The sequence below is a fragment of the Notothenia rossii genome (assembly GCF_949606895.1).
Source record: "Notothenia rossii genome assembly, chromosome: 1".
In the NCBI taxonomy this organism is placed as follows: Eukaryota; Metazoa; Chordata; class Actinopteri; order Perciformes; family Nototheniidae; genus Notothenia; species Notothenia rossii.
Genome location: NC_136912.1, coordinates 7281412 through 7301725, shown reverse-complemented (window position 1 = coordinate 7301725; position 20314 = coordinate 7281412). Strand labels below are relative to the sequence as shown.

General features: G+C 40.6%; 2 protein-coding genes across 2 annotated transcripts in view; one reads left to right on the top strand and one right to left on the bottom strand.

Moving 5' to 3' along the window:
* The window catches only part of LOC307036334 (cadherin-23), a 68961-nt gene that overhangs the window by 13653 nt on the left and 34994 nt on the right, over window positions 1–20314 (top strand). Inside the window, exons 2-3 of the mRNA XM_079676560.1 lie at window positions 14914–15016; window positions 16937–17207. Of these exons, the coding sequence (XP_079532686.1) occupies window positions 14914–15016; window positions 16937–17207 (374 nt within the window). The remainder of the gene's footprint in view (window positions 1–14913; window positions 15017–16936; window positions 17208–20314) is intronic.
* LOC307044846 (uncharacterized protein) lies at window positions 5647–12299 on the bottom strand (the record flags this gene model as incomplete). Its single annotated transcript, XM_079690267.1, has 4 exons — window positions 5647–7754; window positions 9772–9887; window positions 10892–11080; window positions 12186–12299. The coding sequence occupies 4 exons, from the start codon at window positions 12297–12299 to the stop codon at window positions 7145–7147; spliced, it is 1029 nt and encodes a 342-aa protein (XP_079546393.1). The 3' UTR covers window positions 5647–7144.

Here is a 20314-nt window from a genome sequence, read left to right as displayed (position 1 = left end):
CCATGTTGATATAATACATTATACACACACACTCCCCCTTTTTACACATAAACTCATGTGTAATAAAATCCTGTAATGGGAAGAAAACTTTCAGGTAATCATTGATTATAAGAAAATATCAAACATTATTTACATCCATTATTTTTCCACAGTAAACACTCCAGTTAAAAGAAGTGTTTCTCTCCATCTTTCAGTCCTAAAAGAAACAGAATCTTCAGATTTTTGTTTGAGCTTCACATTTTGCAAACCACCACTGCCTGTGGGAGTAATAATAGCATCAAGTAGATTAGAAACGGGTCACATGTGCGGTTTTCCAATTTTGTGGAATTTTAGGAAACCTCTCGTTTCCCACAGAGCCCCAGAATAATGTGTTAGTCCAAAAACATGCTTGATTAGTCATTGTTTTAGAATCATGCAGTTCAACTGATCACATGCCGGCTTACATTCACACTCACACTGTCTGGTTGTAAGGTCAAGTTTGGTCAGGTACACCCCAGAGTGCTTTTATCAAGACACACTGTCAGTCAGGGTCAAAGGCCATTTGGTCTCAGTCTTTTTGGCCATGTGTCGTGCTCTGCAGAGACTTTGGTATTTCAGCATAGGCCAGTATCCTTTGTCTACAAAATCTGTCATGTATGGGTCACCATCATTTATTAATTCACGATTACAACTGTAATTTTCAAGATATCTCTAACTTTTCATTGGGAAAGCTGTTTCCCACAATTCCTAAAATTTGTTAGCAAAAAATGTCACTTCCTTATAGTACTACTACTGCAGTTTATTAACACCTAATCCATATTAAAACGTCTAATACAGGGGTCTCCAACCTTTTTTAGGATGAGAGCTACTTTCAAAAAATAAAACAAGTCGTGAGCTACTTTTACTCCTCTTTTTTTGTTTTTTGCAGTGTATATATTTAGCACATTTTAACATTATTATATGCTTACCTTTAACCTTTGTGTGCTGTTTGGGTCTGTGGGACCCGTTTTCAGTGTTTACTAAAAGAAAATGTATGCAATTTAATTATTTTAACCTGCTTTATTTGGGGGCATGCACCCCTGGGAAGATTTTTGTTTTTTAAAGTTGAAGTTAAATGCATCAATCTTTGAGCACAACATGAATATATGGATACAGCTCTCAACACTCATATGAAAGGGAGCTGTATACTTTTCAATAATCCAAACATCTTTAGAACACACAGGGAGGCGTGTGGCGCGTGGCGCAGTGGAGTAGTGCGTTGGTGTTCGGATCAGGGGAGCACAGGTTCAAACCCCGCTGCAGTCAGCATGTGGTTGTGTCCCAGGGCCAGACACTTCACCCCAAATTCCTCCTGTGGGGATTGTCCACAGTATTGAGTATGTAAGTCGCTTTGGATAAAAACATCTAACAAGTAACATGTAAAGAATATGATCACAACCAATAACAAATCATTTAAACTTGTTTATTTTTATCTTATTTAAGTTAGCATTCTTTATTTCTTTATGCATATTTTACTAATCACATAATTTTAAACTTTTTTTTTTTTACTGTCTTATAGTACACATTGGAATGATTTCTTACTTTATTTTGTACATCTATATTAAATAGATAAATGTGTGCTCTCTCTAGCTCTCTCTCTCCCTCTGTCTCGCTCACTCACAGAGGCTGTGTGCCCCTTTGGGCGATGACGGCTTGCGGTAAAAAAAAGAATAAACATATTTGTAAAGTGGGGCGACACAAACGGGATTTTGAAGAGTGGGGGGGACATGTCCCCCCTGTCCCCAGTGGAAATTACGCCATGCGTGTGTGTGCGTCAACTGCAATAAATATATATGCAAGTTGCAACACGCACAGAGTAAAACTTTGCCCCTCATGTGCTGTATAGGCTGGCATGACTAGGCTGTGTTCAATGGGGCTGATGTGTTGTGTCGATTCTGCCAGAAGGAAAATCACGGTTAAACTCCTTATGAAGCGATGAGCTGCCGCTCCACATTGCTTTTCTTCCCGACTGCAACGCTGGTCCCGCAAATCAAGCAAGAACGTGATTGGTCGATATTCATTGTGGGGGTGGGGGTGGGGGGAGGAGGGGTGTTAGATAGATATAAAGTTGTAGTAAGTAGATAGAACTCGCTATGATTGAGGTTTCGTTTATGCATAGGGTAGATTCTTTTAATTACATTTCTTTTTTTGTTGTGTGTATTTTTTATATGTTGGATTTGCTTGGCGAGCTACTTATTGAGAGCTTGCGAGCTACCGGTAGCTCGCGATCGACGTGTTGGAGACCCCTGGTCTAATAGATCTATTTCAGAAACTTGTTCATATAATTTTCTTCTTGAGTCAAAACATTATTAGGATCCATGAAGCTCTGCTATGTATTTCACAACTCATTATATTCATTTATCTTCAATTCTGGTCCACTTAAGGAAAAATGTTGACCTCTTTAACAGTATGTGGAACCATAGGTGTCTGGACATGTAACAATTGCTCCTTCCTTTATCAATTATTTAAAAACAGAAGTAATTTCATCAATGGTTTGTAGTTGAATGTAGGAGTTTTCACTATGGCAGGTATATTTTTATAAATTACATCTCTAAATTTCCGGTCATCACTAATTAAATGGATGTCCATTAGGTAGGAGGTGGTGACGCTTGTCTTTTAAACTCATAATCTGGTGCCGTGCGCTCCCTGTGAAGCTGCGAGTACGATTTTTTTTTTTCAAACAACTGCAGGGTGGGTTGAGTGACCCCTTCTCCCTTTCAGATACTGGTTGTCAATAATATGCACCTTTACAATGGGTGATCCAAGGCCCCACATTTGTTTACTCCCAATTATATTGTTTTTTCCAAATTAAATTTGCTGTTTTTTATTTTTATTTTATTTTAAACTCTGCATCTTGGACGACAAACAACAGTTATTTCCCCATAAAAAGTTCTCCTGTAGTAATATATGCTACAATGGTGAAACCAATACCTCAAATTGAAACACTATATTTTTTTTAGAACTAGCTTTCCCTTCAACATGACCTATATAAATAAATATTTGTCTGATTTTATAGAGTGGTTACTAAAACTCTCCCTTTAAACTGTAGATGAATACTGTTACAAATTAAAACACTTCCGAATTCACACATGAATAAAAGCTCTAAATGAATCATTTGTTTACAGGATGAAAAGATTGAAGAATATTTTCTACTCTGTACTCCTAACTCCAAAATACCCACTGCTTAAAGTGTAGTGAATATTTCAGGGGGAGAGTCCAGGTCTCGGGACGCATTACCTATAGAAGCTCTAGCACACTGAGGTTAAATGAATCCAATCCTTTCCTCTCTGTCTTTTTCTAATCATACTATCTGTCTTGGTTGTTAAATGCCATCTTAACAACAAAAATAATGTCTCCTAATAATATAGAGCAAAATGAATCGATAAGTGAGATTTTTTATAGATATCAGGGAATTCAATGTATACAATTATTATTTAAGTTTATATTACATTGTTGCAGTTTCTTCATCATTTAATCAGACACACAGGTAATACCTGATTTATATGTCAACTCTATACTCAAGAGTTTAAAATAGGATCTATACCTTTTCCCACAGATAACACTGATTGGATAATGTTTTAATGCTAACACACTGATAAAATCTCTCTTATGTATGTATATATATATATATATATATACTCTTAAAAATATTATAACCTAATTGGTTTATTAATTGTGTATTATTGGATGCCCTCATCAGTCATGCACATCCAAATATGATTTATTTTCACATTTAATTATGAACATCTCTAAAATTGTCATAGCTTTTTATTCATTTAATTTCTGTTTGGCCTAGATGATCCACTAGGTGGCGCCATTCACTCTGTGGAGATGCAAACTTTGTCCTGCAAAAGGCTCTAAAGTGGATTTTAAGTTCATTTCCAATTCTGTTACCTGTAAATAAATAGATGAATGAATGGATTTCTTAACTTTGTCTTTGGGGTAATCTGGTCGGAGTCTGGCAATATCTAAGTTTTTATTTTTGTAAAACTGAGCTAAAAAAATACTGAAAGCAGTTGCTTTATTTCTGCAGGTTTTAAGTTGCTGTAGGCATACTGAGACGAAAGGGTGTATTGTTTAAAATGTAATACAGTACCAACTACCACAACAGCTTTTTGTAGTATTCTCTTGCAGTGTGTTTATAGTAAGTTAATATTTAATAAAGTTAGACTGAAGCACTCCTTTGGCTGTTCTGGCTCTGCCAATTATTTTGTGTGTTATAGTGACTCCTTCTGGTGACTTGCCGTACTGCATGAAGCAGTTATTTTTAGTTCCCATGTGACAGGAAGTTAGCCCATTTCCTGTAAGTTGTTATGTTTCTACATTATATATATTTACCTTGAGTGTATTATTATGATCATTGATCCCAGCTGACATTTTGTAGTTGCTGTATATGCAATATAGCCTAAACATTGTATCTGTACTTTAGCACTGACCTAATTTCATGCCGTCTTGGATATCTATCTATGTATATGTAATTATTATATCGTGTAGTTGATATTTACAATTGCTCTTGTTTCTGTATTCTTTCAGTTTCACACTGCTTGCTTATACCTCATTCACACCAACGGTGTTTCAGGGCCGGTTCGGAGCTGGAGCTTGAAAAGCACCTGGTTTTCCTGTTCACACCGCAGTGGAGCAGCCTCTTAGCTCCGGAATCCGGTTCATTTCAAGCACCAAAACATTGTCCGGCCAGAGCAAAAGCACCACATACGTCACGCTTACGTCGAGGCGGGGGCGGGGGCAGGGGCGGGATCAACTCTTGAACAACAACAAAAAGCCCGCGTTTTATCCAGTTTGTACACAACGATGGAGAAACTTAACAAGCAGCAGTGGTCCACTGAAGAGACCAGCTACCTACTGGGAATCTGGTCTTCTGAAGAGTTACAGAGGAAGCTGGAGCACAATCGGCCATTGTTGTTGTAGATGTCAGCTGTGAGGGGGTTCCGCGCGCTTTGGCTTTATGAAGCAGGCACGCAAACGGTTACGTCATGACGCAAACGATGACGCAACGACGCAGCACCAGTCGGACTCTGGGCAGTGTGAAAAGAGCCGGAGCTAAACCAAAGAACCGGTTCTGAACCTGAAAAGCTCTAGCACGGAGCTTGAACCGGAGTTGCGTTTGTGTGAATGAGGTATGAGTAAAGCTTCAAAACAACACCTCGTGGTCCTGAGTTTTATGTGAGAGTGTTTATCTCGCTGGTTAACCGAGAAGGAGATTTCGGCGAGGCCAGTATACCAGTCAATTCTAAAATTAAATACAGAGTTAATCCCAGGTCAAATATGTTAGAGGCTCTTGAACAAGACAACAGGAAAGTGTACAGTCAGTCTTAACACTGTGTGTACAGGGTTATGGCATAAGCCATGTGGTTTCTGAAACACTTTGAACATCGAGACTGAAGGCACGGCAACATGCAGGAGGTACTGTAATACTTGAGAGGATCCTTCTCTTGGAGTTCATCCCTAAATCTGTTTCTTCTTTTTCAGCGCTCTTATAGCATACCTCCCATCAGATGTGAGCATAAGCTATACAGTAGTATTATTAGTTCACGTTCAACTTACATAGCTCAGTTTATCAAATAACAGTTTTGTTATGAGTTTCCAGATGATTGACACACAGACAGTGAGCATGCTTAGCAAAGCTTTAATCTGAAAAAGCAGAAATCATTTGGTAAAGTTTAACATAAGTATTGAGTACAATCACTTCTATGACTGAGGTTGATATACAATAAACAATATCATTTAAAAACATTTCTTTGGCTTTTTGAAATAGGGTAGTATATGTTTTGAACACTTTTTCAACATGCACCAACTATCAAACGTCCCTCCATAATTTGTTAAATTGTTAGGCCGTTAAATAAGCACAACATTTACATTTGATACAGTCATTCATTTATTGTGTGTCTATTAAAACTCTAAATCTCAGTGCACTGTTATTATGTTGGCTTTTTTTTGTTTTGTTATTTGGATAGAACAAAATGTTTTAATTAGTAAAAGAAAAGGAGGGCTCACCAGCCAATTTGCAACGTAAACTAATGGTAAACAAAGAACAATTTTCTTATTAAAGAAAGTGACGAAAGAAAACTGGAGCACATCTCCTCCTAATGAACTAAACACACTGTGAGGAAGGCAACTTCGTCACTATGGACTGACGGCTTTGGGCCGGGTGATATTGCACTTTTTTAGCATGATTGCACAGGACAGTTAACATTGTATTGGTATTTGCACATAATTTATACGAATTAGAATTTTTTTAACTGATTAAACCGTATTTATTGAAATGTCGTCTGGATGCTGGGATGAGGATGACAGCGGTTGAGTGTAATCAGGGTGCAAATAATATGTTGAATGTCTGGCCGATGATTGTGTGCACCTGGGGCCCTGGGTTGTCTCCTCCCCCCCTCACCTGTGTCTAATTGCTCCCCCTCACCTGTGTCTTGTTAGTGTCTGTGTATTTAAGTGCTGTTTCTTGTTGGGCTGGTGTGTGTGAGATCTTTGTGGCTGCAGGATGTGTTCACGGAGAACAGCAGGATTGAGGCTGTGAACTCTGTGCACATTATTTTAATAAATGCCCACGTCGGGTTATATTTTTGGACGTTCTGCCTCTGCCTCCTTGCTTGGTCGGGCCGCTCAACGGTCAGTCTCACTCTAAGGTCTCACACAGAGTCACTACACTACACCACACATGCTGCACTGGTCACACATGCAGCCCAGAGGAGAGGGAGACTGCAGCCTTCCTCAGGTCCTTTTATGGAGGCCATGATTGGGGATTGAGAGCACCTGAGGGAGAGGCCGCACCAGGAGGGAGACAATCAGGGGGAGGGGGAGAGAGACACACACCCACACACCCACACACAAGCACACATCCAAGCACCCACTATGGCACAAGTAAATAAACCTCAGAGTTATGTTGCAAGAAATGGATAGAAGGATGAAAGCTCTGCTGATTAGTTTGTGACCTAAGATAAGTGTGTTTGGGTCCTTAGCGTGCCGGTGTACTATCTAGCCATTTAAAGCAGCAAGTGCATTGTTGAGCATTAATTAACTTCTCAATGTAACATTTTAGTAGGATCCAGTTGTGTCAATGCCTAGGTCAGCTCTTCTTTTGGCCTACGCACATTCATTCCTAACTTATAACACACTCATCCACAGGATTAGCATCTGGTGAAGCATCTACGAAGCACTTGACACATCGGAATCCTGTATTCTTTGGGTTGTAACAACGGAAAATGTTGTCGTCCTTTATTACTTTTCTAAGATTACGAAATGTCTTTTTAATGTCAGCGTCAGGAATGTCCATCGTTTGGCCGTTGTTGTCCTTGAACCAAGCATATACTTTATGAAACACAAGGGCAAAGCTTTTCCCTCTTGTTTTTAGATTTGCGATGTTATTTAAGATATTGAAGTGACCTCCTTCCTCTGTACACTTGCTACATGGAGAAAGCCAGGAGTAGAGGACCAGAATGTGTGAATCCTCACGTGTGTTACCTAAGTCTCCTAAATTGTCTAGTACCAGTTTCTCTGCATGCTCAGTGTAGGTGTTTCCCGATTTGGTTGTCTTTTTCAGAGGAACTGCCACAACAACATTTGTGTCTGTGTATACCTCGCCGTCTTTAAGATCATTGTTCAACTTGTCCCAATCGACAGGTAAAATAACCTCTTCCAACTCCTTAGTTGTCTTTGGGACCTGAGGGATGTTTACTGCCACGCTGAACTGCTGCCCATTGTATCGGTAGCTGTCAAATAAAACAGACACACAGTATTACCTTTTGTCAGAGTACAAGTATTCATTCACAATGGTAAGTATACATGCTGCAACATTTGAATGAGTTTCTTCAAATGTATGTGCTCATGTGTTTCTTTGTTGGTGTATAGGCTACGGCTTGAATATGCTTAATGAAGGTTTTTATAAACATACATTTTCTGAGTAGAGGACACATTTTGATCCCTCCTTCTTTTCTAAGGTCACATTGTTCTGCTGTCTTACACAAAACACCTTAATAAAAAACATCTTCCTGATATTCCATTTGATTTTTAGCTAATCAATAAGTACTGACATTACTTTCAGATCAGACAACGTTACTGATGCACATTTGATTTAGTGATTTTCACTTAAGATCTTAACCAGCTGAACAGATGTACAACTAAAGATAGTGGAGACTTTATTGAAATGTCAGGACTTAACCAAAACAACACTGAGAGTCTACAGCCATGCTGAATCTTTGAGATTGTTCTTACACACGGCAATCATTTCAGAGAAATGCTACCATTAATGGGCTTAATGTTTATGTATATTCAGGATCCCTAAAAGCTACTCTTCCTAGGGTCCGACACTTAAAACAAACAATACGCAACAACAACATTCAAGACATAAGTCCTGACATCAACAATCTCCAACAACAATCTCATCCCCTTTCAACATCAAACTCAGCCAAGGATGAGTGCACAAGACGCCCACCAGTACAAAGCATGAAATGAGGGTTCACAGTTCACAAGGGGTACATGCTCATTAGTAGATGGCCCTTCAATCTCTTCTTGAAACAGGCTCTGTACTCTATTTCAGCAAATTAGTTTGGCACTGAGTTCCATTATAGCCCTGTAAGTCACAGAAGATTTGTCCTGGGTTTAGGTGCCAGTAGATGGCCTGATGTAGCTTGTCTTGATACGCAGAGTGAAGCAGGTAGGACCCAAACGCAGATAACATTTGATAATACCTTTATTTCAAGGTCTAGAGTAAACTTGGAACAAACAACACTCTCCGGTGAACTAAGTGACGAACAAAAGAAGCACCAACACAGAACACAGGAGGAGACAAGACTAAATACAGGGAGTCACAAGACGAGAAACAGCCGGGCAGGGGAGGAGAAACAAAAGGGCCACAGGTGAACACAATCAGATAACTAGACACACCAGGGAATCTAACGACAAGAGGAAAAACACAGAGAGAAGGACCAGACAATAACCCAGAGGAAAACATGACATGGAAAACAGCAAAAACACCCAAACCTACAAAACTACAACCGTGACATGAACTTAGGAGTGTGACATGTCTAGTCTTATGGTCATGCTCGTCGTCTCTTGTGTAAACTATTTGATCATAAAAATACAGTGTCTTTTTGCCAAATCGGACATTTCTGAGAAAAGTGATAACACGAGATTGCAGACGTTTCTCAACCGGAAGCCATTATAGATTTCTATGTATAACTCCAATATGAGTGCGCTTCGAACAGTGGAGAGCAAGTCTGGCAGCCTTGTGTCGAGCTAAACATTGCTGTTAATGGTATGCTTCATGTTAGTAGCATTATACGGTTTACTAATGAGCACCTAACATAAACTAATACTGAGGCTGTTGAAAAAGTCCTTCGTGTAACAGGAAGTTGTCGAGACTTTTCACTTGTAAAATCACAAATGTCATCATAAAGGTGATGCTAGACTAAAGGTCAAAATCATCATGATTTGGATTATTCCTCTGGAGACAGTGACTGTGTGAATATAATCAGACTGAATCCTGTTAGTTGAGGAGACACTTTTCTCCATCTACATTTAGAAACTACTCTTACATCAGGGTCATACTTTTACTGCTTCTTTAACGTGCAGCAAAAACGTGGCCAGATATTCAATATCCCATTAATACATGTAATGCTATTTTTAAATAATGTTCAGTGTTCATTTTAAAGACTTTTGTGAACTATATCCAATACCTCCATCAATAAAGTACATCAATACTATTGTATTAGAATCAAATTGACTCACGTGACCTGGATGAGTTTAGCAATTCTTGCAACGTAATGTATATCCATCGACGACTCACAGTCTCCAATAGACAGACTGACTGCCAGCAGCACAGACATCCAACACAGGCCAGCCATCTGCACACAAATCAAGTCATTGACAGAGTTTCAAACATGAGAGAGGACAAGTGAAAAAGAAACAGACCTGTCTCTTAATTATTATCCTTGATACTTTTTTTTAAATATACAAAATCTTCCATTGAATAAAAATGACACTCTCTAGCCACTGTTATGGAATAACAATGCTGCGATCGGGGATGTTAAGATAAATAAACTGAAGTGCTTTTTAAACAGTGGTTTTATGCAAGTAGGACTTTCACTAAATGTAATTATTGATTATGCCCTCTTTTTGTCTTCTCGTTGTTTACCTGCAGCAGATAAAGATCTTTGGCGCAGTCAGTTGGGTTAGTTATAACACCGAGCCTGTCTGCTGCTTGCTGTAACAATGCACTTCACTTCTATCTGAACCTTAATTATTAACAATCATAAATCCACAGAAACAGCTAACATTAAACATTATTTATCTAGAGATTAAACAATAATAGCTAATAACTATCAGAGCCACACATTCCTCACCTTCATTTTTGTCTGTCAGTCTGAACAATACCTGCAACAGAAAAGACGCAAACAGAATAATGGCTTTATGTGGAAATTACAGTAATAATAGTCTTTTATGTTTTATTCCTTTTGTTAAACTGACGAGAAATATCATCTAGAATCGTTTTGAATTGGCACGATCACTGTGTAATATGTCTGACGATATTTAGGGTCATGCAACCCTGTCGCCCTAAATTGAGATTTATTGTGTTTTTAATACCATTAATTTAGAGAAAACATAATTTTTCTGCCTGACTCACATTGTTAATCAGCTCAATAAATAACTGTGACATTGAATTTAATTTGTTTTCCTACAATATCCTCTCTTTCAAAATAAGTTTGTAAGTAACCAACAAAGAACTGTCAAATAAATGTAGTAAAAAGTACAATATTGGCTTCTAAATGTAGAGGACTAGCAGTATAAAGTAGCATAAGCTAAGAATACTCAAGTAAAGTACAAGTGTTTTCTCCCTTGTTTCTTTTACCTGTCGGAGAGAGATGTCTGATGGACGCTCCAAAGCTTCTGCTGCTTCTTCTTCTTCTTCTTCGTCGTCTTCTTCTTCTTCTTCTTCTTCTTCTTCTTCTTCTTCTTCTTCTTCTTCTTCTTCTTCGTCTTCTTCTTCTTCTTCGTCTTCTTCTTTGCTCTGAGTGTGAGGAGTGTGAGGAGTAAGCTGCTGTGGTGGAGATGGTCTGAACTAACATCCTTTATAGGAGGAGAGGGCGAGCATGGCCACACCTTGAAATTTCAGCTCCACCTCTTTGTGTTCAAATAATCTTAACTTTATTGAGAGATTCAATTTAGGAACAAGAGAAAGAGAGTTCCTTTCAGGGAGACTTCAAGTAAAAGTCCACTAACTAACACTAACTTCACAAAATGACTTTGTTCCTAACCATCATCAACAACGTGCTGACCACAGCGAGCGAGACCCTGTTGCAGTAGCAGCACCAGATCTCTTTCAGACGTGTTGCTCAGACAAGCGGCTCTCATTCAAACGTTCTCAGTTCCCTTTTGATCTGTTGAATGTCCTCTGCTATGTGCAAAGCATATTTGTTTATAATTATATAATCAGTACCATCAACCAGAACTGCAGCTTTTTAATTCTTCTCTTCTCTTTCCTCTTATGCTCTTGCAGTGTGCTTCCGATGAGAGTAAGTTCACTTTTCTAAAAGCCATTGCTTTCTGTTTTTTTAATTAAAATGATATGATGATATTACCACCTTACTTTATTAATATATATATGTGTTGCTCTCTATTCGTCGTAGCAACAGACCCCATATCGCAACTTTCAGTGAAAGATTCATAAATCGATTCTTGATTTGATAGACAATTGTCTTCAAGTGTTTCCAGGTCCACAGCGCAGTGTGTTTAACAAACAGTCTCATTATTAAGCTGATCATTACAGGGAGAGTTAGAACAACAAGACCTAGCATGACTGTCTCAAATTCTGAATACAAATATATAATCTACAGCTGCTAAGTGCAGCAGGGATTTCATTAAAGTCTTTTCTGTTATTACACACCGGGTAAGCGACTACCCATGTGTATCGCTTTTACATTCATAATAAATTATTCATATTTCGCATTAAATGTATTAAAATATATAAAATAATCGTATTTTTTGATGCTCAGTTATTCTGATTGTATTCTGTTTATTTCACTTATGTAAAATAAACATCATTTGTCTTTAAGTTGCAGCTGTTGACTTCCTACCTCTGTCTATCTGTCTGTTCCCTCTTTTAGCTCTGTTATCTGTGCCTTTAGCTGCTACATCTTAGTTACTTCTCTTCTCTCTGTGTCCATCAGCTGTTGGGTGTTGAGCTGGTAGCGCACAGTGGCTTCATCAGAGTCTATTTGAGGAAAACATTGATGATTAACCTCATCTGGCAAACACATTTCATACATTTAACACATTTGTAATTGTTAATTTATGCTGTAGCTAACTTGCTGCAGTGAATACAGTCAGGGGGTAGGAACAGGCTTAAAGAGAGGCAAGTAACAGCAGACAGTGCAGCACACATTTCTAAAGAAAGACAAATACATGAAAAAAACATTTAGCTTAAAGTTCAGGAGGCTCCATAATGTGATTGACACTACAGCAATAACATGACATATTAACAAACATGAACAGAAACGTTTTGAGTCTAGTCTTAAAGAACAGCTTTAATTAATCATTAATTCATTATTTAATAAGACAGGTGTGTTATCTAAGGCAGTGGTTCCCAACCTTTTTTCCCAAGAGCCCCCCCAAATGACTCCTGTTGGAAGTTGCGCCCCCCCCACACACACACAATTAATAATTAAAGTTTCAAAGTCTCAAAATGCTACAACTACCGTCACAAACTAGATGAATGTGAAGTATTTTGTTAAAGGAGGATGAAAGCGTAATCAAGGAGCACTATTGGAGTGACTTTGATGGTTATTGGACTCAGGATGAATTCATTTGGATTCCCGCTGTATGAAGAAATTAAAGGACGGCGCAAGTGGAAACAATTCACAAAGGGATTAAACTGTTTAAAACACATGCTCAAAGTACGCCGGATTTTGCCGATGTGTTTATGCGGATTCAAAAGTCGTAAATAATCTACAAAATGGAGGAGACCGATCTGATCGGAGCAACTGTGACAAATAATCCAACTGAAACCGGCATGGACAATGACTATGTTTTTAAAATGTGCTTATCCAGACAAGCCCGGTTTGGACACTTAACGCGCAGAAGAAACATTTATATTAAAAAAAAAAATTATACATTTCTGTCTTTTTATGGCTATAATAGCTACTAACTTTAATTTGTATTCAAATTAATTAATTAATTATTTTTTATATTGTATTGTAATGTATAGGCAAGGCTTTTAGTGACAATTATGTATTGCGTTACAATTATATGGAAAAAAAAAAGATCTAGATATGATATTTGGCCTCAAATCATCTGAGGCCTGGCACCCCCCCTGCAATCGTTGGCGACCCCCCTCCAAGGGGAGCGCGCCCCCTAGGTTGGGAACCACTGATCTAAGGGAGGCTGTGGCTCAGACCGATCAGGGGAGCACTGGTTCAATCCCCACTCGTCGTTGTGTCCCAAGACACTTCACCCCAAATTCTTCCTGTGGGGATTTCTCACATTATTCTACTTAATGTGTGTAAGTCGCTTTGGATAAAAGCCTCTGACAAGTGACATGTAAATGAATGTATGATAAGAGATTATCCCAATGTCCCAGTCAAAAGGAATGGATTACATTTTGGCCTGTGTCCAAACCCCACATGATAATAAATAGGTAATGTATGAGTAATATAATGAGTATGTGGCTTGCTTCTTCTAGTCTAGCAGTGCCAAGAATGTGTTTATACCTTTAGTCACCTAATTATATAATTATGTATATATATTATATAAAACTGAACTGGTCACCTATGTGTGCTTTCCCCCTGGTTTTGTGTTTGAGCACTTTGCCCCCTGGTTGTCTACACCCGATGGATGTGTTTACAACTTTTTATCAGTGTGGTTACGACTTGTCTGCAGCAGACACTGAGATATGTCATTTTTAGGGACCATGATGATGCTAGAGAATCCTCATGATTTTGATTATCCTTGAATAGTTTGTTTTCTGGGGAGGACAGTCATTTGACAGTGTTTTTATTAATATGGGGGTAATATTGATGTAAGATGGGTGTAATAACTGGGAAATAGGGGTGAACAGAGGTGTATTAATGTGTAATATGGGTTTAATTTCAATATGCTCACTGTCACCAACCGGACCAAACTCACACACATCACCAACACTGCTGCCAGGATAATTGGACTCCCTACTCCCAACCTCACAATACTTAACAAGAGGGCCATCTCACGCGTTCTCACAATAGAACTAGACATCACAAATCCACTCAATCAGTTCCTCGCCCCACTGCCATCCGGACGCAGGTACACTAAGACATAAAAGGGCTCACTTTGGAAAAGCCTTGGTTCCAGCAGCCATTTCTGCCTTAAATAACAGACCTCGCTAAATGTAACTGCCATGTGTGTCATCATCTGTTGTTGTCTGTGTTATTGTTTATTTGTTATATATTGTATGTATACTGTGTACAGTGCCACAAAGGACAATAACTCTAATCTAATCTGTAATAACAGACGATTATGGGTTGATTGTAGAAAATAGCAATCAATAATTGTATACCCATTTAAGGGTTAAAAACATTATTATAACAGCAAGGTTAATGAATTTTGATTAAAAGCAAATGCATTCTGAAAAGTTTGTCCTATTTGTAATAAAACTAACAAACAAATGTTTAACTATTTATTTTGAGTATTTTCTTAGACTATAAAGTTCCTTATCTTTTCTCTCAGTGGGTTAGTGGTGAAGTCCCTAGGGACTTTGCTTGGGAACCGGTTGAAGGGGTCAAATGTAGAATGTAAATGTCCCCTGTGGGACGATTAAGGGTTCCTTCTGTTTCTTCTAAACCTTTAAAAAAAAAAGCTGTCTGTTTTCTGTGTAAACAAAGTGTTCATTGTGACTTGCAGATTGAGGAGGGTGATTTCGGAAGAAATTGAGATTTCTGAAGAAATGGAGAAGCCAAATGAACGTGTTCACTCTGACTTGCAGATTGAGAATGGAGATGCAGAAGTAAGTGCATGTGAGGCTACTCTCTTCTACACCTGAGTTGTGAGGTAAAACAAGAGAAGAGCAGTGGAGCTTTAACAGTTAAAATAGTTAGTTCAGTTCATATTTGAACTGACAATTCCAATATTTTACAGTTTGCAGAGACAATTTGCAAAGTTATATTCCTAGGAATATCTTCCTTCGCAAACATAATACAATTATCTAATTGATGTTTGTATAAAAAACCTAAAACTCAATGTTGGTACATCACCAGATCTCCAGCAGAAACAGGGCTTTGCGTATTGTAACCCTAGTTCTATAAGCACAGACGGAGCCCTCTACTGGACTCTATGGGTACTACTCTCATCAATGATATGCAAGCGTTCACACACTGAAGTTGGATAAACGTAGCCTGCCAATCAGGGCGAGCCTTCCTGAATGTGCGCGCATATAAGGCTACACCTCCTGACTGTCATCCTAAACCTTCTTCAGCGAGCGGCATAGGAAAGTCGGGCCCCTAGGTAGAGGGCTCCGCCTGTGCTTATAGAACTAGGGTTACAATACGTAACCCCCCGTTCTATCTCACACAGGCTGATGAACGCCCTGTCGCCCTGCAACATCGACCCACCACACTGCCCCTGACCGGCCTTTGGTTAACAGCCACCGCACCCCAACTTCCTATCATCCGGTTGTGACCGTGGAGAAGTCGGGCTGCAGCTTACTTGGCTGGGTAGAGTCTAATTGGTCTGAATAAGCCCATAGCTCCACCCTGCAGGTGCCAGCGAAAGTCACTGCACACTGCGCATTACGTTTCCCAGGTCCCTAAGGAGCATCTGGAGAACTGAGGGGGGGATGGTCACCAGCCGCCGTATGTGCCTCTTGGGATCCAAACGCAGGCTGGAGAACTACGAGATCCTCTGCGACCAAGTAACCAACTTCCGGGGAGGTGACCGCGAGCTGCAAGAAGCCTTTGCGGAACTCGAGCCAAGTCTGAAGGAACAGCTAGCTGAACAGAGTATCACCTTCAGATTTAATCCACCACTCGCTCCACACTTCGTCGGCACATGGGAACGGGAGATCAAATCTGCCAAAGCTTCACCACAAGTGGTCCTGAAAGACCAAACGTTGCCTGAAGAGGTCCTGATGACTGTGCTAGTGGAAGTGGAGGGAATACTCAATTCCAAGCCTCTCGGCTATGCGAGGCGCGACATTGCTGATCCAGACCCCATTACACCCAATCTCTTGCTCATGGGGCGGCGAGATGCATCATTGCCACAAGCAGTGTATGGCGACTGCAATCTGCTTGGGCGTCGTCGCTGGAAACACAGCCAGGTCTTGGCTGACCACTTCTGGGCCCAGTTTACACGTAACTATCTCCCTAACCTTCAGCTCCGTCAAAAGTGGCACACCCCTACGCCAGACCTAACCACAGACCAGGTCGTCATGATCGTTGACCCGCAACTGCCAAGGGCTCTCTGGCCAGTTGGACGGGTAACCAAAGTGAACCCGAGCGATGATGGTAGGATACGCTCTGCAGAGGTGAATATTAAAGGCACCACATATATTCGACCTGTGGCGAAACTCATCACACTTCCTGAAATGCCAGAGGACTGAAAAGCCTACCCCACATTCTAGCAGGCACATTTGTGCTATTACAAATTCATCTAGTGAATTTGGCGGCGGCTGTGCAAACTTCCCTGCTTTGGGACACCCCACAGGCAGTCCAGAGACAGTTACCGGACGCACCCCTCACACTGTAACGTCATTAGACTTTCAGCGAGTGAACGGGTCGTTGTGTGTTCCGCGTTGTGCGTTTATGAAACCGTAAATGTTGTTACTGTGGCATAAGCACCTTCTGAACACAGCAGCCTGCCTTTATTTAGAGCTTAATATAGCCCTTCTTCTCCTGTGAAGTTCAAACCCAAGTCTCCTTCACATTTTCAGGGGAAAAGAAAATCAGACTTTTCCATGGCACAGTCCACCATCAGTGATACTGTAACTTTACAACCAGCCATAAAACAAGATTGCTGGAAAGGGGAGGGGAACTGCGGAAATGGACTCTCAACACCAGAGATTCAGGTGATTATTTCAGTGTCCTTTCTTCATGTTTTGGCTAAAGACAAGCAAGCAGATATGGACACGGTTGGTTTGATCCGGACCGGTCCCCTCCTAATTTTCTCCATTTTTGTGTGTGTCATTACTGGAAGTCCTTTAGGTGAGTGAAGCAGTAATGGATGGATATCTTGTATTTTAGAAACAGATTGGATTTAAAAACGTTAGGATTACTTTTCTATCTGTGGTGAAGGTGCTGGATTTGAATCATGTTAAATGCTGATTGTGTCAGTACTAAGGTATCTTTGTGTTTCAAATCTGTAATTGTAATCTGCCCAAAATCAAACAGACATACATACTGTACAGTGAGTGTGGGGCAGGGCCTGAAGTTCATAGGTTCATTGGGAAATCTTTATCATGAATACTAATCTGACAGATCTCAGGCAGAAGGTTTGAATAATGTACAATTTAAAATGTTACGCATGGGAAACGCTCCAACTAGATTAAAGACATATAATCAGTAGGTGGGGCTGTTTTACAAATCGTATCAAGATACAAAGAAAATGAACCGAAATGTGTTTTTAATAGTTGGCGCTTCTTCATTTTTTGTTGAATAAATGTTTGTCATTTTGAAAGAATCTGTGATAGTGAGCACTTCTCCTTTGCCGAGATAATCCATCCCACTTCACAGGTGTGGCATATCAAGATGCTGATTAGACAGCATGATTATTGCACAGGTGTGCCCAGGGACGTCGGAACTATTTTCTGGGGGGGGGTGCGGGATTTTTGCTGGGAGGGTCGGGGGGGAAACTCACACTATCAATGATTAACGAACTCGACACGTAGGCCTAATAGCCTAGGCCTATACATAACAGATATAGGCTACATAAACACACGCAGCATCTTAATTGTTACGAAAATGTATGAAACAAAATGAATTAATGAATTAATCAAGCCTTTATTAAGGAACATACTGTAGCCTAATAGGCGATAACATAGGCCTACAGCATTCAGAAAATCAACAGAATAATACAGCCTTTACGAACATAGGCCTAATGGAACATTCAGAAAAATAACGGTTTACTTTGCGCTCGTAAGGGCTTTTAAACTGTTCCAAAAGTAGACCTTCTCTCCGTTGTTCTGCTGATAAATTCTTTAAGCAGGGTCGAGACATCGCATTCATCGAGAAGGTCGCTATGCGCATTCATAATGGCCAAATGAGTGAGTCTCTCCTGCTTAATAGTATTGCGCAGCCACGTTTTTCAACCTGCGCAACGCCGAGAACGAGCGCTCGGATGCCGCGACAGAAATGGGCAGAGCCAGACAGAGCTTTATGAGCCTCTCCGCTTCCGACAGCATGGAGCGGGATTGGGGCTGCAAGGTGTGCAGAATGGCCAATACATCCTGAATGGTTTTCACTTCTCGCCCCCTACACACGTCGCTCAGGATGTCCAGCTCAAGGCTTAGCTGCTCTCTTGAAAAGGAAGTCAGTTCCAGGGAACCCACATCCACTCGTTTCCCTTGGGCCGCCTGTAGAACTGCCTGCTCTCGCCCTGCAGCTACGCGGAGTCCTTCCTGGTCAAAGCGCCGCTCCACCTCTGTGCGCACCAAGTCCAGGGCCTCAAACAATTCCCTCTTCCACAGGCTTGGATATTCTTTAATAGTTAAATATAACAGTTAAACAACAACCAACAAATAGTTTCCATATGGGCTGCCTATTTAAGCTGGGTGGGTCAACCTTAAATTTTCAATTTAAATTCAAATTATGAATATGGTTTGTTATGAAAGTAGGCCTATACGTTATTTAGTCAGTTGATACCGTTGTAATGAATTATTAATTGCAGGCTAATTTCGCAAATAAGCGTACATGGATGTAGTACATTATTATGAACTATGATATCGTTTTCTATGGATAGATCAAATCTGTCCACAAATGCTGGAGAGCACGCTCTGTGTGCGTATTTGTTGCATTCTTTCAACATTACAGACCGATGAGCTTTATGATTAATTTTAAAATACTGTTGGCATTATTTATTTATTTATTTAGGCCTATTTATTTACCCTCGTTCTCCAACTCCCGTTCCTCCTCCTCCGCTGTATGGCGAAAACGCGCTGGGGTCTTGCTGGTGCGCACTGGATGAGGAGGCTTCAAGTTGTAGCGCTCTGTGTATTGTTTGGTCTTGGCCACAAGGTCAGCGAAGGTGTCATCTTGTCTGAGTGTGTTCAGTCGCTGGCAAAGAAGTTTGGCAGCTTCCATTGATCCAAGGGCTGTGACTTTGGTGCCTTGCAGTGACCGAGCCACGGATTCACATGGCGTAAACATGGTAACGCAGGCAAACAAACCAAAGACTGTGCACGTAGTAGTGCCCTTTTTGAGCAATCCTGCCACTTTGGCACGCGTCTCTCCCTTGACAATCCTGTCACTCTCCAAGGTCCTAAATGTCTGCAGCATCTCTCCATAGCATGCCAGCAACCGTGACAGTGCCACAACTCTGACGCACCACCGAGTTGGGCACAGGGCAAGCAGGTTGATCACTTCTCCACATCCAAAAAGAGACTGGTATAACGTTTTTCTCTTTGCTGAATCATTAATCACAACTGTGACTTCCCGAACAAAGTTCAGTGTATCGGCAACAAGGCGCACTTCTTTTGCCACTTCTTGCAACACTAAATCCAGAGAGTGGTTTGCGCAGTGGACAAACAAGGAGTCAGGACATGTTTCCTTTAATCTTGCCTGCACTCCCTTGAACCTCCCTGACATGTTGCTGGCTCCATCAAAACAGTAGCCTTTCAGCTTCTCCAGCGGCAGATTTAGCCGAACAAGGACATCTTTAATGCACAGAAAAAGCATCTCGGCGGTTGTGTCTGGAGCGTTGTAAAAGCCCAGAAAGAAATTCTGGACTTCAAGATTGTCATCTGCAAATTGTATACTGCATGAGAACTGTTCTTTTCCACTGACGTCGGTGGTCCCATCAGCAGTTAAGCCGAAAAAAGGACTTTCGGATGCTTTGGCTCCGATTTTCCTCTGGATGTCATGGGCAAATAGCTCCAGAACTTCATTCTGGATGCTGCCCGACATCCAATTGTCCCTCCTCTTCATCCAGTTTTGCAGGTCAGGATCAGCGCGTACCCTCTCGACCACTAGCTGCCACAACACCCCATCCCGATTTGCAGCTCCTCTCAGAGGGAGTCCCTGGCGCCCCAGGAATCTCACGCTGCTGAAAACGAGCTCCAGCATTTTCCGGGCTGTTATTTGTTCTTTAGCAGCAG